A 27,204-nucleotide genomic window follows, 5' to 3' on the forward strand; every position below is an offset into this window, starting at 1 on the left:
CTAAACTAGCACGCTCCATGTTCGCTTCCCTCTAGGATTCATTATGCTGCCTCACTGCCACCTCGGATTGACAGATTAATGTTTGTGTTGGCCTGCTGGCTTCATTATCGCCTGGAAGTCGCTTTAGACAAAAGCGTGTGCTAAATACATACAAATGACTATTTAGCGCCAGCTAATGATGATATGTGGTTAGTGCATGCCCTGTTGCCACAACCGCGAATCTCGTAAGTAAATGATCCGAATTCTGAGCGAGGAGACTTTTTTAATACATTTATAATATGATCACATTTCTAATGTGTGTTTCTGCTGAAAATGGTTTGTTTTTTACTAGAAATCCGATGAAATAATCACGAAATAATTTACGTTTTTCACCAGATTTATTTAAACCCATTTGAAACCAATGTTTACTGAGTTTTATGTGTTTTCTGCTTTCTTGAACTATTTTGCCAAACCAGAAATGTGACTCAGAATCCAAAAGCGGTTAATTTTTTTCAAATAAACCATCATTTATTTTATTTATCTTCCCGTGAACATGTTAATAGTACAAATTTATGAAAACGCTGCCTTGTTTCTCATATGCACCTTCCCACAACAGGGCATGCTAATCTTGGCAGACGTGCTTTTTTCGGCCCAACACGTCAAAATGCGCCCCACCAAGAAAATAAAATACATCACCCGCTGCCGATGATTCATGCCTTTAGAGGTCAGCTCAGAAAGGTATCAGCAGACTTTTGACAGGAATTAAAAACCTTCTCCATGGTGACAGTGTGGTGTTTACGCTCAGGAAGGAAACCCTGTAAGGTGCTGTTGCACAACCAGGTGCGTGCCAGAGCTACCTGTCTGGGCTGCCCTGACATTTGACAGAAAACCCTGGATTACCTTTGCTTGCAATGTGAAAGGTAGGGATTGTTATGAACATAGAAACTGTATCCAAGGCTTGAGATGCACTCTGTGCAAGCCAAGCCCGTGCACACGGACACTCCCAGGAACACAGGCTCGTGTCTGCGAGGGTGCGTGACATCAGATACGTGAACACCTTCCTGTGCGTCTCTAGTGAATTCCTAACATTCTTTCAGCTCCGCCAAGTATCACACTGAGGTCTCCGGGAACATGCTGTTCTTTTTTTTGTTTCTGCTGTGGTCAGAATAACACCCTACATGGGAAATACTGGAATTTCCACCTTCTCTTGTCTGCACATGCTCTGTTTTAACCACAGCGTTGCTATGGACACCACAGTGCTCAGGCTAGTATAAAATGCTGTGCGCTGCCTTGTGTCTGTCTGTTTGCTGGCACAGCACACGTCTCCTGAGTCAGTGAAGTCCTTCAGGGTGCATCACACTGTTGGTGTGATCAGCTGATGGGAGTTCAAGTCAGGGTCAGGGCCATCTTGGTTTCCCCAAGGTGGCCAAGAAAGCTAATTATGAAAAAATCTTTTGTGTTTAAATGAGACTAAACTTGGCAGGAAAATGTGTTTGTTAATATAGTTGCTGATGGACTAGACTAGACTAGTTTTCACGTGTATTGCTGTGTAAAAATGGTAAATGGTGTTTAATTGTATAGCGCCTTCTTTCTACAACCCCCCAAGGCGCTTCACAACACAATCAGTCATTCATACCTTGGTGGGGGTGAGCTACTAGCTATAGGTGCCCTGGAGGCGAGGCCTGCCGAACACTGGCAGCACCATTCCCTCCGACCGCCAACAGCAGGCAAGGCGGGTTAACCTGCAACCTTCTGACTACTGGACAACCCACCCTACCTCCTGTGCTACTGCTGCCCAGCCTCTACACACACAGAGGGATGCGACACAAGCAGCAGCAAGAGAAACAAGCCATCCCATGTTACACACCAGGAAATGTTAATTTTAGAAAAGGAGAAGACTGAAATGAACATTCAAAATGCCAAATTACAAAAAGAAGGACTAACGAGGCAGAAGGAGGTGTTGCTAATGAAAAAACAAAATGTGCGGAATGACAGCTCCACCTTTTCAGTCGATTCACTCGGTACAAGACATACAGGAAGTTGGCTCTGATTCAAACAAAACTCTAGAAAATTGGAGAGAACATGGCGCTCTACACACCAGGAGGAGTCCTACTTATCCTGGGAAAATATTCTTGTGCTTTATGAAAATAAGCTTCGACAAGCTAGAACTGCTTATTTTTCATCGCTAATTGAGGAGAATAAGAATAATCTTAAATTTCTTCTCAGTACAGTTGACATGTCAGTGGACATGCCATTCAAACCCCCCATTAAACAGGTCTGTTGGATTTCAGCTGTTAACTTTATTTTCTCTCTAAGTGTTTTTCTCCCCAGAAGAAGCTACAACGATGTTCTGCTGAGCTGTGGTGGCCTCATGGAGGGGGCCATCGTCTAGCACACTGCTGCTAACCACTTAAACATTCTCCCTCTCCTGATAATAACACTTTACTCTCTTTGACATTGAATGTGCTACTACTAGTTTACTCGGTTTATTATAGATCTACTAGGATAAATACAATAAAGTTTATCTCTCACCAAATAGAATATTTACTAACACATCACAATGTAACCATAGAAACACTACTTGGTATATATGTTGTGTGTGTGTATGTGTGTGTGTACTCTGTCTTCTCCATCTCGTGGATGGCTGCTTATACTGAGTCAGGATCCTCTGGAGGTTTCTTCCTGTTAAAAGGGAGTTTTTCTCTCCACTGTCGCTGCATGCTTACTTAGTATGAGGATTGCTGTGAAGACTCTGACACTAGTCAGTGACTCGATGCAACCTGCTGGGTTCCTTATATAGGAAACTTTTTACTGATTGGCTTAATGAACAGGGGTCTCATTTATCAAACATTGCGTAGAATCCTTACTAAAACCGTACTTAAGCTCAGCAAAAAAATGTACTTACGCCAAGTAAGTTTGTGATCTATCAAACATGGAGTACGCACAGCTGCACTGCTTCATAAATCAGAAACTATCTAGAAAGGTTCTCAGCTGCTTTTTAGTCACATCCCGCCCTCACCACGCCCACTTACTGCCATAAATGGTCGATGCAAAGCGCCTTGTGGACCTCATGCATATACTTAAGTCGGCTGTTGCAGCGCTCTGCCAATGATAGATTAGGTTAATAAATAAAATGGATTACAGTAATAAATAAGATGATTAAAGTAATAAATAAAATGGATTACAGTAATAAATAAGATAGATGAATAATGGATTTATCTTGTGAAGGAGAATTTTAACATTCATAAAACCAGATAAACAATGTATAGAAGAAGGTAGCGGCAGCAGTGGAATAACAGTTTCAAATTATTTTATTTACATAAAAACAATTAACAGACTGAAAAATGTACACGTCTAGGTTTTCTTTGCAATAGTTACAGATGAAAGTTGATCCCACGTTGTCGTAGTTTGTCACAGCGGAGATTCGAGCATCCGTAAGCTGCACGAAAGTCAGCCATGTTGACCCCCGAGCTTCACAATGAATAAAATTGTATTTCTGCAAACATAAATCCAGAAATGTCCTGTTTTAGTTTACCTCAGTATAAGTTTTATGTAAGTCGTTATTGGTTTTGTGTGGTCTCAACCTGAATAACATGCAGGTAGCCTAAGCGGGACACATGGTTCAAAATTAAGTCACTTTCAAAGGCAAAAGTGTTAATTACAACATGTGCAAGTATGTTGTCTCAGGCCCATGTGTTATAAGGGTTGTAACAAGGCAACCCGCTTGTAAATCCGTTCATATTTCATCGAGTTAAGGTGTTTTTGTTTAAGCTGATCACTCACCTTTCAGCTGCTACCATTGAGAGAGGAGGGGTCTGTTGTCTGAGGTAAGATGGCCGCCGTTTAGCTATGTCCTCGACTCCCGCGTTCGCCATCTAGTGTTTATTTACACAAATCTATGTCAGAAACCACATTTCCCAGTAATGTTGTCCTTGTCGCTACCCGATCCGTACCGGAAACCCGATCGGTACCACGCATGCGCGAATTTTACGTCACTTCCTCTCTTTGCCAACTTTGCGACAGTTACCGACTGCGGGACGTTTAAACAATGGATACCTCCATTTACAACGAAATTCATGATTTTCTCCTCAACGATTGTCGCCCTCTACTGCCCGCTCTCATAACCACCGAACAACAAAATACAAAAGATGGATCAAGGAAGCAATCGAGATAAGGAGACGTGGATGTGGGACCATGAACAGGGACGACGGAGTTTACACGCTGGACCACGCATGGGACTGCATCGTCGGAGAGGGGAGAGCGGGCAGTAGAGGGCGACAACGTCCTCTGCTGCCCGCAGATAAACGGAGAAGGAAGTGACGCGCCACCATCAGCGTCAGCCTGAAGAAGCCGGCAGCCGTCGGCGAAACTGTAGCTACAAACAGGTAAACAAAACTGTTTCTGTGTTTAAAAAAGAACGAAAGCATGATCCATGAGGTCTCACACTTCACATCCCAGCCCACGCACGAACACATGCTTGTTGATGTTTGTTGTTCATGGTTTACATGTTTATAGTTGTTCTTCCCACGTTTTCTTGATGACTCTTAGAAATGTTTTACAGGTGCAGCAGCTGGTTGCTGTTTGTTATGTTGGTTTCCTAGTTGTATTTATGTTTCTCTCTTATTTACTTGTTTGTCCTCTATCAACCCTCATTATTCCAGATTGGTTCAGCATTTACATGCTGATGTGGCGATACATAACCCAGACCAATATTACAAAAACATAAACTCGTACACAAAACGCTCCTCTTGGTAGAACAAATCTGTTCGGCACATTCTGACAGACAGACCACCATTCTTCTGTCATGTTGCTGTACAGGACATTTTTAGAGTTTTTCTTTTTAAAGATAAATAGTATTACATTTAAAGAGCAATACTTTCACGTTATCATTTTCCCACACTTTCTGTATACCTGTATTTTATTGTTTTTCAATAAAGAATGACAAATTATTTAAGTTTATGGGTTTTTTTAGCACACAAATATCTACAAATATCTACAAAGCTAATATTTACATAACAAGTATGATTGGGTTTTGCAATACGGCAGCCTCTAAGGTTTATTTTAGTACGATTTTTAAACCAAGTAAAGTTAGTAAAGAACACATTTCAATTGGCTGCTAAGAAACTGTTGGACTTAAAATGGGCCTGTTGTAGAAACAACTTGGCATAAATGATTCTTCCTTCCTTTTTGTCTAAACCAAAGAAATTCCAGTAATTGAGCAAAAACATTTATTTTTTTACATCGCATTTTATAAAATAACAGGACACAAAGTGTCGGTACAGGAAGATGTGATGTGAGGATGCACAACAACGGTACCATTTAAGCTAGAAATAAGTGTAGCCATAACACTGTTAAACCTCCTGGCCTTCTCAGTTTTAGCAGGTTTTACACCTGCCCTCCAGCCAGGGGCACTGTAAAGTGGTGAAAGATTAGGAAGATTCTAAGGGCCCACAGCTGTCAGGGGCCCAAAAAAGTTTCAAAGTTGAATAAAAAATAAACAAAGTTTAAAAATCACAAGTACTCTGCAGTATTTTTTCTCATGTAAGACATTAAACAAACAATCTTTTAGTCTTCATGAAATGTATATTTATTCAGAGGTTCCTACTTTATTTTGACTAATCAATTTGACCCCCCCCCCCCCCAACGGCATAAAATGGTACAGTCCACCTGGCCGAGGGGCGCGTAGCAGGCGAGGCCAGCTCACGCTGCAGTCAGACAGCAGAGTGCACCGAGGCTGCAGTAAAGAATATGTTTGCAAAAACAAAGTCTGGGTCACAGAAAAGGAAAGAAAGAAAAGAGAAAGGACAGGCAGAAGAGCGGGCGTCAGTATGTCACACAGTTTTTCTCAAAGAGAGGTGGGTTTAGTTAGGCCTAGTCCACACGTAGCCGGGTTTTTAAAAAAACGAATATCCGCCCCTCCAAAAACTTACATCCACACCACCTCGTTTAAAAACAACTCTGTCCACACGTACCCGGATAAATACGTTGTTAAGGACATGCCAGACCTGTAGGCGGCAGTACTTCCCCCGTTCTTAACCTCGTCCTTCGTCTGTGGTCTTCCACAAGGAGCAGTAATTCCTCTTGCAAAAACAAACAAGCAGAAAGCGCTTGGACAATTGATAAAGCGAGCGCAGCTCTGAGGGCATCCATGCTGTCGGCTAGTGTAAACACAGGTCGCACACGTGAGGTCAGCATTTTTTTGTCGCGGAAAGTGACGTTGCGGACCTTAAAACTCCGGTTTTGTCTGTCCACACGCACACACCCAAAACGGAGAAAACGCAGATCTTCACTTTGGCCGGAGTTTTTAAAAAGATCCGTTTTCGTGTGAAAAAACTCTGTTTTTGTGTGGATGACAGGCCAAAACGTAGAAAAATATCTACATTTTGGCAGATCCCCGGCTACGTGTGGACAGGGCCTTAGTGAGTGGTTAAATTCAGCCTGTTTGCTAGCTCTGATATCCACAGTGAGAGGAACTATGTTTCATCTAATTATGGTAAATGGGTTGTTGTCCTTGTCCCTACCAGAATCAGCAGTTGATGATATGTCAGCAGGTGTCCCCTCACAGCCCAATGAACTTCAAGAAGGTGAGCAATGTAGCATGTTAGCTAGCAGCCTCATTTAAGGGGGTCTATGGGAATCACTTAAGGCTCTCTTCTCTATCAGTACTAATACAAAGGAATATAAAAAGGCTATTTTTGGTGATAAACACATTGTTTTTCCACATAATGATAATTATATCAATCTGTAAAAAATGTATAGATTGTTTTTGATGCTGGGCAGGTTGAAACATTGTTATTTAGTCCGTCACTAAGTATGTCACTCAGGAGCATTAATTATATCACTGTAAATAATAAATCTTGTTGTGTACAATCAAGGCTGAATATATTTTTAGCTGTTTTTTGTTGTTGACGAAAATGGGTTTCTAGAGACTTATATACGTATTCATGCAAAGTTATCCAACTTTAAAATTTTATGTAACCCTAACTGACTCCGGTTTGATGTGCTTATTCATTTTGTGTCTATGATGAAGTCATGGAGACTTAATAAAGAAGTCACCTTGTGAGCAGTGAATCCTTCACTTTTGTCAGTCATACAGAAATACTTGATTTCAAGAGGAAAGACAGCTGAAAATGTAGTTATGTAAAGCTTTGACACAACGTGCAAATTTAATCAGATATCCAAATTTGAATTTTATCATCAAATAAAATTTTAGAATAAACACATTTTAAGGGAGTAATAGGGAAAAGGAGATTAACACCTTTCAGCATGTGCATTTCCTATTTCCAGCAGAGATATTGCTAATTCTGTTGAAGGAAATTCACTGTTTAATGAGAGACAGCTGGTGAAAATGATATGTAAATAAGTAAGAATGCATGTAGACCTACATAATGAAGCAAAACTGAAACACTAATATAAAGTATATATATTATATTTTTTTCTCCCTTCGAATCTGGGAGGGTGGAACCCCAGCTCCAGCTATGGATGAGCCCCCAGGGGGCCCAACTTGGTATTTTTTCATGGGGCCCAAAATCTCTGGCAGCCCCCCTGCCTCCAGCTACACCTTTGGGTGATGGATGACATGATGATCATCATATGAGTGTGTAGAAGGTGAAGCCGGTGCAGGTCCTCCATCATGTTGACCAGCTTCACAATGCTGATCACATCCATGTCATTGCCGCCACAGTGGATGAGAAGGACTTCAGGAGCTGCTCTTCCTCGCAGGGAGTGGAAAAAGAAGGGGAGAAGGTCTTTCCACCTCAGTCCGCCCCAACCGAACCAGGAGACACGGACATCAGGGAGGCCAAGTTTGTCTCCGAGGGTCTTTGCAGCTCTCTGGGCACCACGCCTCACGCAGCTGTCACCAATGATCCAAATGGCTATGGAGGAAAAAAAAGCAGGTTTGGCTTAGCTGTTCAAAGTACAAAACCATTCATGAAGTGGTCAAGACAGGTACATGGTACTTACACTTGCTGCGTTGTGTAGCCGACGTTGAAGACACACAGGCTGCCATGGTGACCTTTTAACAGATCTCAGAAAAAAATGTAATAAAAAATGAAACTTAAAAACTCCCAGACCTCATGTCATGATTGCTAATCAGCTATGGCTGATTTATTGTTTGGATCACAGTGAGTTACACTAATTCTAATATATTTTTATTTCTATTACACATACATACTTTTTAACTGTTATTTTCACATGACTGTTATCAGGCTCTCTTGTTCTGGTTCTCATGATAATAATTCTGTTTCTTCCAGTAAGTTATCTTGTGCTTACTTCATCTGTATAATGTCTCTTTACTCTTGGTGAATAGTACTGAGTCCAGAGTAAAGGCTACTTGGCTGTACAAGATACAAACAAGTATTACGTTTTAGAAATATATGAAATGTATTTAGCCTGCTAATTTATCTCAAATACTGATAATTACCGTATTTTCCGGACTATAAGTCGCACTTTTTTTCATAGTCTGGCCGGTCCTGCGACATACTCCGTAGCGACTTATATACCAAATTATGTAGGCTATACTGCGCTTCTGCAGGCCGGCTCTGGACCAGGATTGAGCTCCCCTGCCCCGCTGGGAATAAAAAACACACAGCCATCACCTGCTGGAGCCTGTTGCACACTGAATCCGGCCCAAGTTTCAGCTCCTCTGCCCCGCCATCACCTGCTGCAGCCTGTGGCGCGCTGCTGCGGGCCGGCTCCGATCCAGGAATGAGCTCCCCTGTCCTGCTGGGAGGGTTTCAAACACCGCCATCCTCTGCTGGAGAGTGTGGCGCGCTGCTGCGCCCGCGTTGTTTATTCTGTTATTGTTACCGGTACTTGTCTTGCAATGTGAAGCACTTGGTCTCAGATTTTGTAAGAAAAATAATAAAATTTCCCTCCAAAATGCGACTTATATATGTTTTTTTCTTCTTCTTCATTATACTTTTTATGTCTGGTACGACTTATACTCCAGAGTGACTTAATAGTCCGGAAAATACGGTACGTTAAAAATATTGAAAACTTGCTCAAAGGAAAATATATTTTCATTAAGGAATTAACTTATAAACTTACCAATTTAATACTTTTTTATTCACAGAAAGATAGTTTTCATGAAAAAGCGCCGCAAACCTCCACACAAACTCCGTATGAGCTTCGGTCGCTGGTGTCCCACAGAGTTAGCTCCGGTTGTAGCTAGGTAGCTACCTCCATTAGCTTAGCTCCCACCTCCGCGTTAGCTTTGAGTTAGCTTCAGGTTAGCTTGTAGCTAGTTCGACCCGGTGTCGTCACTTGATCCCAGCCTTACAGCCCCACCCTCAGCTCCACCTCTCTTCCCTTTTGTGGAATTGTCTGGGCTTGACGGAACCTGTGACACGGTCAAAATGGCGGTGGTGGCCACCTCCCATTTTTCTTCAAAAAAGTGTTATTGGAGCCTATGGAAACCCGTTGTCCATATATGTATGTGGATGTGTGAGACCAATGGGTTCAAACAAAATAACAAAGTATGCCTAAACATTGTGTTATTTATTAATGTTGATGTATTTTCTTGTCAGGATGTGGGTTTGGAGGAATTTTAGGACCCAAGATGCAGAACCAGAGACACGAGACAGGAGGTGGAAAAAACGTAAAATCCTTTAATAAGGAGTAAATCCAAAGGAGGCAGGGAGCCAAAAACCAAAGTCCAAAAATCCTATTATCAAAACATAGAGAAATAAAAAAAACCACGAGAGACCTAGAGAGCAATGGACCAACAACAGAGAGACACAGACAAGGTTATATACACAGGGGCGGGATGAATGGGAGATGAGATGCAGGTGCGTGAGGAGAGAGAACCTAGTGAAATCAATTAACTAATCAGGGAGAGGAAACTAAGCTGAGAAGGTAAAATAAACATGACCTATGAATAATAACCAAAACCTAAAGACTGGGAGAACAAAATAAAGATCTAAGGAGAACTGATAAACCAGCGGGGAAGGACCAAGAAACCTAGGAGAAGAAAACCTGAACCTATGAGAACTATAGGAAAAAACTAGTTAGATAACACAAGAAAACAAGAATAGGTGAACCTGGGAGACCTGGTGGGAGCTGGAGGCAAGAAGGGGCACAGGAAGCTTAAGGGGAGAACCTGGAGTGGGCTGGGGAACAAGGGACACAGAACCCGAGGGGACACCTGGAGGGAGAAACCTGGAGGGGGCTGTAGACAAGGGGACACATGAGGAACACAAGGAGACACATAAGGGGATCCTAGAGGGGGATGGAGAACACCAGGAGACACATGAGGGAGATGCAAACCATGACATTTCAGTGATGCTTCTTTAAAGATGTGGTTTTCTGACAAACCATTTTTAATGATTATTTTTTGTTTCTGTTTCTCATACAGAATGAACAAGAAAATTGTCTCCCACACCTATCTCCTGCATTAGCTGCCAATAGAAAATAGATGGAGAAACTCTAGGTTTAGAAAATCCTGACAGATCTATGTCACGCTGTCACTAAACATTCATGGCGCTGTTGTTGGTTTAGTGTCCAGGAAACAGCAGAGAATGTCTTGACTAGTTGATCAGTTGATGCTAACCATTAGCATTAGCTACTCCAGCACACAGCAGAACTCCTTCGGGAGGCTTGTGTTATTTGTGGAGATAAAACCTGAATGTGTCAAAGCAACCAGAGCCAGTGGTAGAGTTCCACTGCCTAGATGTCCAAACATCTGGAAATAAGATGCTGTCTGAAGCTCAGCTCTAATGTGGCTCACTACTAGTTCCTGAAAGTGGTGCACCTGAGCTTTTCCCCCCAAGTATGACTTACAAGGCATTCGTTCTTATGAAACCATTGCAAATGCATTGCTTCAACGAGTCTTCCACACTTTTAATTTTTCAAAGGTCAGTTATTTTAGTTATTACCTGAAAAATAATAATCTAAGTTTTATTTAAAGAGCAAGTCACCCCCAAATCAACTATTTTTTCCTGATAAACTATATAAATGCGTGTCTAATCGTGCTGCAGACACGTGTAGTCAATAGTTTTGCACTTTAGTGCATTTTAGTTAAAATTTAAATTTTCTGCCTGAAACTGGCAGTGTTGCACCGTTGTCAGGTAAAAACTCTTCACTGCATTTGAATTTAAATCTGCCACCGCTATTGGCTAAGAGGTATGCTATGATGTAAACTGGTACATTATGATGTCACAATGTCATGAGTGTGTGTATTTGTTAGCGGCTCCACCCTCTCGGTCTGCTAGGAAACAGCATTTGTTGCATTTTTCAAACATGAAGTGGGAGTGAAGTACGCTTCTTGTAAGGCAGGGTTTCTCAACCTTTTTCAGCTAAATGCCCCCCCCCCCCCCAAGTCATGCTGAAATCCCTTACTGCCCACCAATGTCCCATGCAGAGAAACAGAAAGTTTTTTGATACATAAATCATAATAAAAAAAATATATATATATACAATTCAACCTTGAGTTTGAAACAGTTTCATACAAATATGTCATTAAAAACTTTATCATAAAAAAGTGGTTTTAGGTATTAACAACGAGATATTGTAGGAAGCGATAGTCCTCGGTCCAGTAAAATCATGCTTCGAGCAAACATTCTGCTAATGCTACCTCTCTTAGAGTGTCTCTCTTTAATTACCTGAAAGTAGTTCAGTTCCTTTGAAGCTTTGTCTGGATGCATTTTGGACAAGTGCTCCTTAAGCCGGGAGGGTTTCATTGCTTCGTTTCAAAAAACTTGTTCACAAAGCAGGCACATGGGGAGTTGTGGATTCGTGGGTGAAGGACTAAATCCATACCGAAGGTAGTCCACATTGTACTGTCAGCACTTCTTTTTATTCTGAGCCATTGTCTGTTATGAATGTCCTGTATCGCTAGCGCCCACCATTAGCATCTCAGCGCCCCCTTCGGTGGCAAAAAACTTTCAACGCCCCCTTATATAGTCTGAACGCCCACTGGGGGGCGCTACAGCCCCCGTTGAGAAACTCTGTTGTAAGGGGTGACTTGCTCCTTAACAACCTGTTAAAAAAATGCACCAGAGTGCAGCAAATGAGAAACTAAGAAGTGTAAAAATGTGCAGGAGGGTTCATTAGAATATTTTTGGGGCAGAACCAGACGACCTATTGAGAGCCTTTTCTCCAAACAGTGACTAAGTGTTAATCTAATAACTTATGTTTATTTCCTATGTTGACATTTAAGATGGCATTTATTTTAGTTGTTTTTTTTGTTCTTTGCTTGAAAAGTTAGAAAGTATGATTTGATTGTGGGTATATGTTAGTAGAATAGGTAACACTCAGAGACTGTTATTTATCAAAAACACCATGGCACTTATTCAGACCTCCAGGTAAAACCAGCCCTTTGAGGGCGGTCATGATGCGTTTGTGGCCTCAGTGAAAATGAGAGCGACGCTAATGCTCTACATGTTTTGTTTGTCAAACCCTGTTCAGGGTTATAGAAGCACTAAGTCTATTCCAGCTGTGCTCATCCACTTCATTCTTACAGTTAGACTTTCAGAAAAGACATTATTTACCGTGTTGAAATGACCACAAGGACGTTATAGCTTTAGTTACTGCTGCTGTCATTTTCAACGAAGGAAATTATGACCCAAATGGATTCAAATAATAGGAACTTTAGAACAACTACTCTACCTTGTCCAGTAAAAGTGCAACTGATTCATCTAAAACAAGTTCATTCATTCATGTAAAACAGATTGTACATAATCACTTATCTGGAAAAGGTCTTTTAGTCTGAAATTCAGTGGAAGCAAACAAACAGCTGAGCCAAACTTGGGCTTGGATCTCCTCTGTCTTCCGCAGGTCTTTGAGGGCAGGCCTGTGGCCCCTCATCAAATCAAGTCAAACTTTATTTATAAAGCACTTTTCATACAGAAAATGTAACTGTAAGTGCTTTACAGATTAAAAAGACCCCACATATCCCACACATGTCATTGACAATTAAACCACCCCTCCCCCCAACCCAGGGACACGCACATACACACACAACACAATTGAGAAAAAAAGTAAACAGTGGGCTGAGGTCAGATGAGTTAGGTACGTAAGGAAACGAAGGGAAACACCATCAGGGGGAGCCGTCTGCACCAAAAGCAGCAGATCCACGGCAGCAGCCAGGACACCGTCACAGGGTGCCTGATGACACCACCAAGAGGTGGTATATAGAGGTTAAAAAGCACTGGGCTTAAAATTGAACCCTGGGGCACACCACATGCAATCCCATGGACCCTGGAGGAACAGGTATCTAGACTCCCCATAAAAGTCCTGCCTGCGAGGTAAGATGTGAACCATCTGTGAACGGCACCAGAGAGGCCGATCTGTTTTAAACAAGTTAAAAGAATAGTGTGGTCTACAATATCGAAAGCAGCACTTAGATTCAGGAGAACCAAACACTGTCACCCTCTGGGGGAGGCCAGAGGATAACTAAATGAACACAGGAGACACATAAATGAGATGCGGACAAAGGACACATGAGGTATGGGCTTAAATAAGGGCCATAATGTTTGTGTAGTTAAAAGAAAAATTTGAAATTGAAAATATGTAAACTGAAAGCAAAAGTCACATTTTAAGAGTGAACTTTGAAAAAGAAAGACTTGGATTTAAAATAAAATCAAACGTTTGGAATATTTGTAAGAACTGAAACCCCAATGATATTTTTATTTAGAATTTTTCTGAGTAAACTTTACTAAAGAATTTTCAGTAATTTTTTTTTTAATTATTGTTTATTTAAAAATCCATTCAGTCTCAGATTACATTTTTTTCACATTCAGATCTTTTTAATTAATGTACAAAAAATTTCTTCAGGTTCAGATTTTTCTTTCAGCTTCAGATTTTTTTTTCACTTTCGGATCTGTATTTTTCAGTTACAGACTTTTGGCCCTGTTTTGGCCTGGTGGGCGTGGCTACACAGAGAGGGGCGGGGAATCATGAGTGACAGCAGGCCGCTGGAGGCTGAAGATGGCCCATTTTTCATGTTGCCTTCAGGAAACCTGGGAATAAAAACAATTTATCAAACACCTCCTGCACTGTATTATTTGATAATGGTTAGATAACATGTCATGCATAACTGCTTAAACTCAGTTACTAAAGCTCTTTCAATCAGTAATGTGTACAAATTACACAGTGACTGATCAATTATGAGAAGTTTTCCCAACTACTACGTGAGAAGTAGTAGAAGTTAGGCACGGACAGACAGGGAAGTTGTCCGGGGCGGCATTTTTTCATGACACAAAAGGGACGCACAAGCGCTGAGTAAAAAAATTAAAAAGAAAGAAATCTGTGCCGCACCGAGGTTTTCTATTCTATCTGTCATATCACAGAGTCTGGATTGGAAACAACAAGTTGGCGCCCCCTGCAGCTGCAGGCGCTCCTGCTGACTGAGAGGGTTCAGGTGCACTGTGTGTGTATGAAGAAGAGGAAGGGGAGGGGCGCGGCGGGGGAATTCACCTCTGGGTCTTTCCCAAATGAAATGAGCGGGTAGGGGCTGAATCAATTGTATTAACATGGCTAAAGTCAATCACATCTTGATGTTCTTCCATTTAACACACGTTTCATTCATAATATCATAAACACAGGCCTATCATTCTTTCAGGTTTTTCTGAATTGTGTGAAATGGCCGAATAAAAAAAAGTCCTGACTAAAGGAAACTTATTGAGTCAAGAGCCAAACAGAAGAGATGAACATGAAAAAGCTAAAACCACCAGCCGCATTGTGGGGGCCTGGGAAAGACCCAGAGGTGAATTCCCCCGCCGCGCCCCTCCCCTTCCTCTTCTTCATACACACACGGTGCACCCACCTGAACCCTCTCAGTCAGCAGGAGCGCCTGCAGCTGCAGGGGGCGCCAACTTGCTGTTTCCAATCCAGACTCTGTGATATGACAGATTGAATATAAACCTCGGTGCGGCGCAGATTTCTTTCTTTTTATTTTTTTACTCAGCGCTTGTGCGTCCCTTTTGTGTCATGAAAAAATGCCGCCCCGGACAACTGCCCTGTCTGACCGTGCCTAAAACTGCTACTGATTTCACCATGAAAATTAAATAAAAAAACAGAATAGCCGAAAATGAATCTTACTTTTAACCGTAACAATAGCCACTTCGTAAATTCTTAGCATTCACAGACTGCAGTGTAACTTTTCCAAACTTAAACACTCACCTGACTGTTCGCACCAGCAGTGTTGTTGGATGACGACGCCATCGTTCCCTGAGGCACAACAGCAGCACCCATGTATGCTACTTTGAGAGCATGGGAAATGATCACTTCTCACGTAGTGGTTGGGAAAACTTCTCATAATTGATCAGTCACTGTGTAATTTGTACACATTACTGATTGAAAGAGCTTTAGTAACTGAGTTTAAGCAGTTATGCATGACATGTTATCTAACCATTATCAAATAATACAGTGCAGGAGGTGTTTGATAAATTGTGTTTATTCCCAGGTTTCCTGAAGGCAACATGAAAAATGGGCCGTCTTCAGCCTCCAGCGGCCTGCTGTCACTCATGATTCCCCGCCCCTCTCTGTGTAGCCACGCCCACCAGGCCAAAACAGGGCCAAAAGTCTGTAACTGAAAAATACAGATCCGAAAGTGAAAAAAAAAAAAATCTGAAGCTGAAAGAAAAATCTGAACCTGAAGAATTTTTTTGTACATTAATTTAAAGGATCTGAATGTGAAAAAATTTAATCTGAGACTGAATGGATTTTTAAAAAAAAATAATTAAAAAAAAATTACTGAAAATTCTTTAGTAAAGTTTACTCAGAAAAATTCTAAATAAAAATATCATTGGGGTTTCAGTTCTTACAAATATTCCAAACGTTTGATTTTATTTTAAATCCAAGTCTTTCTTTTTCAAAGTTCACTCTAAAAATGTGACTTTTGCTTTCAGTTTACATATTTTCAATTTCAAATTTTTCTTTTAACTACACAAACATTTTGGCCCTTATTTAAGCCCATAATGAGGGCGCTATAAGACACAAAAGGAGAACCTGGAGTGGGAACTGGAGGGGTTGGGGAACAAAGGGACACAGAACATGACACTAAATACATATGAAATGAAATAAACCAGCTTCTGTCTATGAATGTAATGTACTCTAAATTTTATAATCCCTGAATCATCTATATAATTATAAGATTGTTTGTTTTTAAGATCAAATATAAAGAAATTAAATATGATTCAACTGGAGGGGCAAAAGTGGTACAATTCAATAAAAAGATAAAGCCCAAAATATATAAAAAATTATTAAAAAATAAAATGTATGGATTGTGTCAATACAAATATTTTATTCATTAAAAAAACATATGTAATTATTTCATGATTGAATTCATTATTTCATGGTCTGTTCATCAATATTTCTTTCTGTCAACCTCACCCATAAATCTTTGTGGGTGGAGCTAATTCTGAAAACAAACACGGCAGCTCCCTTTACTTAACCTAACAGATAAAACAGAAGTAGCTGACCCAAAATCTGTGGTAAAACAGGAATTTAATGAGGAATTTCCACACTGTTAGATCAAGATTTTGACAGTAGTGCTTCATCAATACAGGGTGATATGTAGGAATGTGTAACCGTTTCTCCACTTCTCTAAATCATACTGCCGTTACAGCCATCAGGGTGTTTTCCCTAATAAAGCATAAAAATATGAACTCACAATAATAAAAATCTCTAACACAAGAGAAACTATGTGATACTGAGCCAACCAGATGCATTTACCTGCCAGTGTACTTAATAACAAGATCTTCTTTTTAGCAGTTTTCTTAAAACACTTTACCTTGAACTACAGAGAAATTTTAAATAAAACATTTTCATCATAAACTAAACCATAATGCATAATTGATTACACTGGTAGCCTTTTTCACAACTAATACAATCATATAGGTACCCATACACGTTCCGTTTTCATAACAACATTCTGAATTATAGTTACAAACCTTGTTCCCCTTATCAACTGAAGCTAGACAGAAGTATTCTTCAAACTTTCTGTGTCTTCTTCTCTGTGAACTGTTAATAGTCTACCCTTTGCTCCGTCTTTACTTCTAATAGATTTACGTTTGCTTCTACTGTGTTGCGCCTCCCTACCATCGACATACATATGACGCTGTCAAAATAAAAGCCTGTACACCTTTGCTGTTGTTAAACATGAAGAAATAGTTCACCTTTACATTCACCTTTACAACTCATAACTGGCAACCTTTTGAGTTGTAAAGAAAAGGAAATTGATTATAGGACAGTAATGAAATTTGAATCTGAAAGTGGAACTGCGCTGCTCTGGGTGGCTGCATGTTGGAGTAGCTCTGTTGACTATATGTAAGTTTTGCCTTTTTTTGGACATTTTTTCTTCTAGTTTCTCAAGAAAAACGGTATTTTTTGGACTTTTTGCTTTTCTGTTTCTGGTGCTGTGAAGCTTAGAGGATTTTACTGCTATTCTTTCACTTTTTGAGCATTTGTTATGATGCGTAACACTTATGTCGGACACTTATGTTGTGTAATGTCTGAAGTCTGTTGCATTTCTGTCTGAGGTGTTTTTTGCATAGCAAAGCTGCCCTCCCTGCGGAGGGTAACTCTGACGTGCCTTTTTTTCCTCCACCTGTCTCAATCCTCATATAGAAACCCCTCTGATCTCTATTAGGGTAGCGCGACTCGGGTTGCAAATGACCACAGTCACCAATTCTTGTCATGTATCTATGCCTATGTATGTATGTTTGACCTCAGATTGTATGTACTGAAACTCTAATTTCCCTCTGGGATTAATAAAGTATCTTTGAATTGAATTGAATTTGGATTCATTTTCAATACGATGAGGAAGAAAGTGAAAAAAGTGATTTTCTTAAGTCTAAACAGGTCCAGCTTGGGTAATCTACCCATAATAATATGCCACACCTCCCACGGCTGAGCGGGCTGTTTTAATGTGTAATTTTAGGGGTGCATGCTGTCGTTCGAGCTGCATAAGAAAAACTAGACAATTCCTGAAAACATAATAAAAAGGGTCCTGCCACCTGGCACAAGACAGTGCTAACGCAAATCTAAAAAAGCCACACACTCAACGTTTGAAAGGATAACTCAATCTGCCCAAATTTCAGACATTTTCCGAAGTTTTTTGCTAATAACTTTGCCGTGGTAAATCAAATTGTGTACAAAAGTTACAGCCTACCTCCCACCGACGAGCTGCTTGTTTTGATGTATAATTTTTGGGTGTGCATGCTGCCATTCGAACCACATTAACGTCCGCGGATGTCATGAGCCGGGGTGAATGTTCTTCTGCAACAAACCATCTCTGAGCTTGCTTCCAGGTGGGGGAGATGGCGAGTCACCAGCTGTGCTGGATCTCCAATCAACGGCTCTGGTTTAAGAGGAGGACGGAGGACGCTCACTATTACTCTGAGCCTGAGATCAGTGGACTCAGTGGTCTCCTTTAAAAAGCAGCTGAAGACTCACTTGTTCAAGCTGGCTTTTGTATGACCTTCTTCACCTCTCTCTTTATTCTGCTCTCCCCACCTGTTCCACCTTCCTCAGGATCCACTGGTTTCCCTCTTTCCTGTTCACTCTCTCTCTTTCTTAACATTCTTTCTTTTAAATCCCAATTGTCTATTTTTGCCCATTTTAAATATATTTTTAAACACTTTCTAAATGCTTTTTTATATTTTTACATTTTTTGTTTTTGTGAAGCGCCTCGTGATTTTTATCTTGAGAGGCGCTATAGAAGTTAGTTTGTTGAAGACTGATGCTCTGTTTAAACCAGAGCGCCTGGAGTAAACCCACGCATACTTGAAGGACAAGATGCTACCAAGCAAGGTTCCTGCCAGGATTTGAACTAGGAACCTCACTGCAAGACTAAAGTGTCAATCTTTCCATCATGCATCCCCAATCTTTTCTGTGTCTTTGAGTGCTCTAAGGAGGAGGGAGGGGGTACTGTGCATCCTCAGTAACTCCCATCCAGAAACCATCGTCTGAGTTTGCTCCACAGACGGTTCTGCCCTCTACACCAATAGATGGAAACACGCAGGGCTTCTTCAATTGAACCATATTTGTCCTCTGACCTGTAAATGACTTGTCATTATTCAGTTTAATAACTAACTCATGTGAAGATGAGGGCCTGTTGACATCAATGATTCTCCTCTTAGCCAACAGATTTCTACTCTGAGCAGCCATAGCTTTATGCAATTTGCCTCTCAGTTCCTCAATTTCTGTCTTCTGTTCTGTGATCGTTTTCATAAAATTCTTGCTTTCTAACTCCAGGTTTAAACGACCAACAGTATATTTATTCTTGCCTTTTTCATTCATACCATTTAGCAGCGTTTTCACGTGCATTGCTACTGATTTCAAGCCATTTTTAGAGAATTCTTCAGCTAGCTGGTCAAGTTTTCCCTGAACTTCCATTTTCTCTCTGGGTAACAGTTTGATTTCAGATTCAAGTTCCTGAGTTTTCTTTGTTAAATCGCTAATTTCGTCTTTTGCGTTCTGTAGTTCTGTCGCTGTTATTTCAAGCTCCTTGGTAATTTGCTCATTCTCCATTTCTTTAGTTGCTAAGATGCTTGACTGTTGGGCATCTTTATTCCGAGCTGACGACAGTTGCTGCTCTGTGTTTTCTAACTGCATCTTAACTTCCTTCAGCTGGCAAGACAGGGACGATGTCGCCTTGACTAAAGACTCTTTCTCTGTTGAAAGCAGTGCGTTGGCATCTGTAAGTACACTAATTTTCTGTTCCAAACAGTGAATTTGATCCTGAGCTTTAAACAGATTATTTCCATATTCAGTTTTTAGACTTTCAGAAAGTGCGGTTTCATTTAGTTGGAGTTTTGCTCTCGTCTTCCATTTCTTTATTTTGCTATCCTTCAGTTCAATTTGTTCCTTTTTCTCTCGTTCAACATCACATCGTTTACTGACAGCATTGCGTAATTTAAAATTTAGATTTTGGATATCTTTGGCATTTTTGTCAAGAAGAATGTGTGTGTTTTCTAATTCTTTAGCAAGCTTTTGTTTTTCCTGAGTAATTTCAAAGTATTTCTCTGGCCACTCATCATTTTTCTTTTTCAGCTGTGTCTTTATTGATAGTAACGTTTTCTTATCTGCTTCTAAACGTGTTACATATGTAGACTTTTTTTTAGCATCAGCTTTCAGTCGGTCGATGTGGCCCATTAAGTCTTTAATCTTATTTTTTAACGGAACTTCAACCTTTGTCCTGATGGTCGTTTCCACTTCTTCATGTTCAGCTTTTAAGTTTTCAAATTTCTTTTTCAAGTCTGTTCTTCTAATTCTTTCGTCATCCAGTGAACGTTTCAATGTATCATTTTCTTTTGATAATGACTCATTTAAAGCTTGAAGTTTTTCATTTTCTTTAGAAAACTCTTCGTTTTGTAATTTTAATTCAGTGTTTGTTTGCACTGAATTGTTTAGTTTTTCCTCAATGGACTTTTGGATTGACGTTTGCTTTTCCAAGTCTTTTTCAAGCCTTTGTTTGACATGTTGGTATTCCTTCTTCAAGGACTCCAGGCATTTCTCGGTTTCTTCTAGTTTTGCCGTACTTTCTGTCAGCCGAAGCACTGCATTAGACCGCTGACTTGTCTGCTTTCTTACTTCCCTTTGAAATCTGGTATTTTTCTTTGTTAAATCGTCCAACTGGTTTTTCCACCCAGTTTCTTTTTCAGAGAAAACTTCTTGTAAATTCTTAACTTCTGATGTCAGTTCATTGACTTTGGCTAAGAGTAATTTCTCGTTGGCCTTAGTCTGGTCTAATATAAACTTCAACTCTGTAAGATTCAGCTCACGAGGCGTTTTACCTGATGACTTAAGCAGTGGTAAGCGGTTCCTGTAGAGAGCTGCGATGTAATCCATTTCGTACAACGACCTTAACAGACTGAGGTCTTTTTTCTGATGAGGCAACAAAGTAATGCGATAGCGCTTTTATGACGTCACGCTTACGTACGTACGTCCGCGTACGTGCGTGGCGGGGGGGGAGGGGGGTGAAAGTGGTGCGTCATGCCATCTTCTGATTTGTCAAGCCCAGTAAGCCGGTTCGTGATTGGTTGATAATAGTCACGTTCGTGTTACCAGCTGGTACGCTAACCGGTTAGCTACTGGAGCTACATTTGCCTCTTTCTGGAAGGGTTAAACGTGAAAAACGGGCGTGCCACGCTGTTAATCCCGGCTCTTCGGGTAGCCGCGATGCCGGTGCACTCACGGGAGAAGAAAGACAGCAACCACGAAGAAATGGAGGTGGATTTTCCTGAGCAAGACGGCAGCAGCACAGACGAAGAGGACACTGTTAGCTCGTCGGTGTCTGAAGATGGAGACAGCTCGGGTAGGGACCTTCAAACACCAACACACACTCAAGTTAATGAGACACACTTGCATTTTTAGATAAGCCGTGACTTAATATGTAGTTTGTAATCAAACCCGGATGTGAATGGCGTCACTGTAAGTGATGTGTTGATGTGAACAGAGATGGATGATGAGGACTGCGAGAGGAGGAGGATGGAGTGTCTGGATGAGATGACCACTCTGGAGAAGCAGTTCACCGACCTGAAGGAGCAGTAAGTCCAACACCTGCTGATGACCCTGGAACCCAAGTTACCCAAGTAATGTTAGCGTGATATTCACAGATTAGAGTTTTCTGCCCTCCTGATCCGAATGTTGATTCGAAACATGACACACCTCGTTAGCATCAAGGTACTCAGCAGGCTACACTCTGTCCTCTGCTTGTGTTGAAATATGTGAACATCCTCCCTACGTTGAGACGAAAGATGTTTAAACCCAAACAATAAAGGTTCGGTTCAATTCAAGTTTATTTATAAAGCGCCAAATCACGACAAGTCGTCTCAAGGACCTTCACACAGTAAACATCCCAACACAGGCCAGGGGCCTCATTTATCAGGCTAGCTTACGCACAAAACGGGGTCGGAAAAGTGCGTAAGCAACTTTCCACGCAAACTTTGGGATTCATGAAAGAAAACTTAGTGGAAAAATGTGCGCAACTTTAAGTTGACTAAGGACCTGGCTTACACACATGTTGGACATGGAGAGCACCTGCAGTGCTGCTGCTGAGAAGATAAAGTTATTAAGTCCTGCAGCATTATCACTTGTACCGCTTTGTTTTCACACAGAACAAGACCCCCCCCCCCCACACACACACACGCATACGCACGCACGCACACACACACACACACACACACACACACACACACACACACACACACACACACACACACACAGCCTGAAGCACAGAATATGGAATGCAGAATATCAGCAGGGGGACAGATTGAGACAGAACATCATGCGGCTGTGACGGTGTGTGTCCTGTCGCTGTGACCCGATTGATCATGCGCCCTGGCTACTTGTACAAGGGAGATCCAAGTTTCTCCTCCCTGTTTTCTACCTCTTGAGGTTGTATAAGGAGCGTCTGAGCCAGGTGGAGGTCAAGCTTCAGGAGGTGATGGCTGGCTGTGCCCAAGAGTACCTGGAACCACAGGCCACCCTGCAAGAGAACATGCAGATCAGAACCAAAGTGGCAGGTAGAGGGCTTGTTTCTCTGTTTTAATAAGAATGATATATTTGGAAGTACTTTAAAATAAAGATATTCTTCATTTTTAAAGGGATCTACAGGGAATTGTGTCTGGAGTCGGTGAAGAACAAATACGAGTGTGAAATCCAAGCGGCCTGCCAACACTGGGAGGTGAGGGGTGTTGATGGGATAAAATGATATAAAGGAAAAGGAACCTTTAGTTTTTGCCCGTCTGGGCAGTCTTCGAAGAATAAACACCACGGTGTTCATGCATTACGTGTTGTGTTCGTGTTGTTTCCTTTCATGTGTCAGAGTGAGAAGCTGCTGCTGCTTGACACGGTTCAGAGTGAGCTGGAGGAGAAGATACGTAGGCTGGAGGAAGACAGGCACAGCATTGACATTACCTCAGGTACTGACCAGATCAGGTCGCCGACAAACTGTCAGAAAATAGTTTCATCGTTCGCTTTAGTCGTCATGTGTCCAACAGCAACTAAATAGTTAGTGTCATCTTCTCCACGCTGGCCTCAAACCCCTCTGTGTGAGGCTGAGGGCGGACTTATTGCTGCCTGTTGGGTGTAACCTCCTATAAGAATGCTTTTTGTGGAGCAACTAGTATTTTTCTGTAAATCTGACTCAATTAAGTTTACCAAACGACTGCATTACAGTGGCAGGTGCAAATGAAGTTTTTACGTTTCTGTCTTCACGTCACAACGCTCTCGTAAGAGGACCCCTGTTCCTGAAGTAGTTTCTGCATTCATGCACGTGTGTGTTCTCTTTAAAGGGACTTAACGGAGTTTTGAGTTTTTATGCTCGTGATTGCCCCCTCAGGCCAAAAGCGTAACAGCAGCTTCAATAGTAGGCTCGTGCACGAGGCGCGCATGCTGTACGTGCACACTCCTTAACGAAAATAACAGCTGAGACAGTCCTGTGTGTGTGTGTGTGTGTGTGTGTGTGTGTGTGTGTGTGTGTGTGTGTGTGTGTGTGTGTGTGTGTGTGTGTGTGTGTGTGTGTGTGTGTGTGTGGCCCGGAGGACAGAGGACAGGAGAACACGCAGCTAATTAATGAAATAATGTGGTTCTGTACCTTTCTCTTCAGCACAGCGACAAAGGTTTATGATGGGTCAGTCCTCCTGCATGCTCAGATCATTCCCTTCCCTTGCTTGAAAAATTGTTCCAAAATGAAAGTTGAACCCACAACTTTTTTATCTGTGAATTCAATGCCGTTCGGCGAGTCTCAAATAAAAATTTGGGCATCTTACTGTAAAAAAATATACCATTAATGTAAAAAAGAAACTCTAAATAAACTATGTTCACATCCAGAATCAAACCCAGGTCTTCTGCATGAGAGTCAGACATCTTACTAGGTGAGCTACACTCTAGTAACATCCACAGTATCTGTAACATTTATATCCTTGATGACAGCTGAAACAACGTCAAACCAAAGAACGGTTTGGAGTGAAAATGGCTATTTTGTTGCTAATTAGCAGGAAATATCTAGAAGAAAGTTCTACAGAAAGTAGCTAAGGGTCCTCAGAAATGTAGCTAGCTTTGTCACTAGGCGTTAGGAACAGCGACAAAGTGGCACTGCCTCTCTCTCTGCTGCTAAAGCTACGGATAGCAAATGCTACGGGCGATGCCTGAGCGTGAACGCGCATGAAGCAGCCTGCTCGACCCGAGCATCTCTCTTTTTCTGTGATTTTACAGAAAAACAGGCAATCACAGTAAAAATGCCAGGGCTCATTCTACAGGACCAGGGCATTGCAGGAGAACGTATGAAGAAGACATTTATTATTTCTATACATGTTTTGGCTGTCACACTTCCATAATGCCCCTTTAATTGACCAAGTTTTAACAGTGGAAAGCCACTGCAGCAAATACACTCGCCTGTGTGGAGCTAGAACAGGAAGCATCAAAAGTAGTTATTTGAACAAAGGCAGAAGAATTAAATAAACATCCCGGTGTTGCCTCCTCTTTGTGTTTCCCAGAGTTGTGGAATGATGGCTTGCACACCCGTAAGAACAAGAAGAAGGACCCATTCTGTCCTGTCAAGAAGAAGAAGCCAGTCATCGTTTCGGATATCCTTCCACACCAGCTTGTCCTTGATGTGTTGAGAGAGATGTTTCACCGCTTTTGTTTTCTTAACCTGTTTCGTACGCCCTTATATTGTTTACATGCTGCAGGATCTGGATATCCTGGAAGACTGGACTGCAATAAGGAAGGTAATTCCCTGAATGCGGACCCAGACGTCACCTGTGTGAAAAGCTTTGCTGTGACCTTTAACGTCCCGTCTGTCCTGCTCTGCATCTTCACAGGCGATGGCGTCTCTGGGGCCGCACCGGGTGAAGGTGGATGGTGAGAGTTTCTCCTCATCCTCAGTTACAGTCAGTGCCTGGCAGAGAGCAACCATCGACCGCCTCACTTGAAAGCAAAGTCTCGATCCAGTACCCTGTGGTCTCTTTTTTTTTCCTCTTCAGTCGCCGCGGTGAAGCCTGACAGGCATCACCACGTGGCTCGCTCCGAAGATGGTCGGCTTTTCTACGATAACCAGTGGTACTGCAGGGGGCAGACCATCTGCATCAACAGGAAGGAAGAGTGTCCAACAAGGTTTGTGAGGGGGGAGGACCAGTTAGAGAATGGTTCCAGTGGGAATTACATTTAAAAACAAAAAGTATACCTTGGTCCCAATTTGCAATTTTGTCATTCAGAGGTGGAGTAAAGAGGATTTTTCTTAATATTTAAAGTGATAAAGGATGGATTTAAAGCTGCTTTACCGAATCTACAATCAGCAGGCTAGCTTTTGTCACCCACACCCCCATCGGCTATAGCTGGGTCTCGCTCGCGTGACGTCTACAGCGCGTGAAACTCAAATGGAGACAGGAAGTGTTTTGCTCCGCAGCAAGACGCTGAGGGTGTTTCTCAATGCCAAGGAACCTCGCCTTGATGTCTTGGTCTCGGTGTCCCGGCTGCCTAGGAGATACGCCAAGGCGTGTTCGGCATCTGTTCTCCATCTGTTAGCCGTTTAGCTAGCTGAGCAAGGATACACGGCAGGTGCCTTGTAGCCTAGCCTTGGTCAAAAATTTCCCAGAATACACCGCAATATTTTTAAAGGACGATGCGCTACGATCTCTCGGCATTTTCAGTTTAAGTGTTGGGAACTTTTGGCAGAAGTACAGCCTTTCTTGTGCTTGCTGTCCCCACACCTGGTTACTTGGCTGGGTGGAGGTTCTGGTTCGGGCTTGCCGTGGTTCCGACTTTAGTCTTGGTTCCTCTTCTCTCAGTTGGTCCAGCTTGACCTTGAAGAAAGTTGAGACGGTGGTCAAGCCGTTTTCCCTCTTCAGCGTCATCACCTTTGACAGCTGCAGGAAGAAGCCATTCCTTCTTCAGGCCATCAGGAAGTTTACTCTCCATTGCCTTTTTCACTCGAGGATTCTTTATAGCAGCAGTCTTGCCAAGTTCACTCGGATCAGTCCGTGCCTTCCGTACAGATTGGATGAGCTCAACGATCTTCCTGGACCCGGAAAACCTCCTCAGCAGTTGCAGAGGTTGTAGGGTGAAGATCTCGTAGTCTTCTCACCCACGCTGTCGAGAAGTTGGATCCAGTAGGTTCGCCCTGCGTCTGGAGTGCTTCCCAATCTTTTTTCAGTCGACGAAACTCTCGACGAATGCCAGTAAACTTCGGGAGAGCAGCTGGCTTTAGTTTGACGGCTGGTGGAGTTGAACTGATTGAAGCAGCCCTCAGGTATTTTGAGTTTTGGCGGGGCGGTTTCGAGACCTTTGACACGGCTCTGGAATTGCTGTTGCTCTGCAGGGGGAGCACAGCACTTCCAATGTCTATGCACCGTCTTTGCAGCCTTCAGATTTCTCCAGTTCTCCAACCATGAAGTGATATGCATCTGGGTTCTTACTTGCCTGTGTCCGCTCATATGAGTGCATCATTTTTCAGTTTTGAGGAACCTTACTGTTTTTTTTAACCTCTTGTAGTTCACCACTTAACTTTAAAGCTATTCATTGGACTTGAATGACTTAAACTCCAATGGATAACCGGAAAACTTGGGGCGTTGTAAAACTTTCGACCGGTAGTGTAGCTGCTGCTGGTTCAGGAGCACCAGGATGGTGAGGACCTGGAGCAGGTCTAAGAGCTAGTGCTGCCTGCCGGGAGTGGTTTTAATGGATGGTAGAGCTGCTGTTTGGATATTCTCACCCCCAGACGGTGTTTGGGAGCACAGGTGCACGTGCTTCCCCCCCCCAGCTACGTTTGAGACAAACCCCCAGCTCTCGACACGAGCGTTCCAGATTCCCTCTGCGGGTTTGATGCAGCCCAGTAACGCCTGCTCACCTGCTCCGAGGCAAAGCTCCTGTGTGTGTTGTCCCGTCGTGCAAATGTCTGTCCAAGTGGCTCTCGCTGATGTCACTTCCTGTGGAGCTGCTGGATGCTAACACTTGTGCATGTTTGTGTTTACCTCAGTGCCATCATCACCGCCATCAACAACGATGAGGTGTGGTTCAAACGGCTAGATGGGACCAAGTCAAAGCTGTACGTGTCCCAGCTGCAGAAAGGCAAATACGTCATTAAACACGCCTAAAACACACACACACACCGACCGATGTCTGCTGTTCCTCATCTCCGTTTGTGTGTGTGTGTGTGTGTGTGCGTGCGTGTGTGTGTGTGTGTGTGTGTGTGAGTAACACAACATGGTCACATTTTCTTTGAGATCAAAGCCAAGTGCTTTTACTTGGAAGCAAACAGGAAGTGCGACTAGAGCG

At 42.2% G+C, this 27,204-nt stretch overlaps 1 protein-coding gene and 1 long non-coding RNA gene across 2 annotated transcripts; one reads left to right on the forward strand and one right to left on the reverse strand.

Annotated features, from left to right (window-relative positions):
• Positions 1 to 3,357: 3,357 nt before the first annotated feature.
• Positions 3,358 to 20,799, reverse strand: LOC139066367 (uncharacterized). The gene is made up of 3 exons (XR_011519262.1): positions 20,721 to 20,799; positions 3,763 to 3,854; positions 3,358 to 3,475 (listed from the first exon to the last, which is right to left on the reverse strand). It is a non-coding gene; the product is annotated as an uncharacterized lncRNA (long non-coding RNA).
• Positions 19,534 to 27,035, forward strand: LOC107396027 (breast cancer metastasis-suppressor 1-like protein-A). The gene is made up of 11 exons (XM_070548882.1): positions 19,534 to 19,624; positions 21,047 to 21,241; positions 21,383 to 21,473; positions 22,324 to 22,451; positions 22,533 to 22,612; positions 22,754 to 22,850; positions 24,426 to 24,515; positions 24,595 to 24,659; positions 24,753 to 24,792; positions 24,915 to 25,044; positions 26,906 to 27,035. Exons 2-11 carry the CDS (start codon positions 21,106 to 21,108, stop codon positions 27,021 to 27,023), a joined length of 975 nt encoding a protein of 324 aa, XP_070404983.1. The 5' UTR covers positions 19,534 to 19,624; positions 21,047 to 21,105; the 3' UTR covers positions 27,024 to 27,035.
• The last annotated feature ends 169 nt before the right edge of the window (positions 27,036 to 27,204 follow it).

This window comes from Nothobranchius furzeri, chromosome 2, assembly GCF_043380555.1.
Source record: "Nothobranchius furzeri strain GRZ-AD chromosome 2, NfurGRZ-RIMD1, whole genome shotgun sequence".
NCBI lineage: Eukaryota > Metazoa > Chordata > Actinopteri > Cyprinodontiformes > Nothobranchiidae > Nothobranchius > Nothobranchius furzeri.

Bases quoted from the DNA above. Each gene is read 5' to 3' on its own strand.
- LOC107396027 (XM_070548882.1), top strand. From the start codon at position 21,106: ATGCCGGTGCACTCACGGGAGAAGAAAGACAGCAACCACGAAGAAATG. The intron at 22,851-24,425 runs GTACTGACCAGA...TGTGTTTCCCAG, and splicing joins CAGCATTGACATTACCTCAG to AGTTGTGGAATGATGGCTTG. The intron at 24,660-24,752 runs GTAATTCCCTGA...GCATCTTCACAG, and splicing joins ACTGGACTGCAATAAGGAAG to GCGATGGCGTCTCTGGGGCC.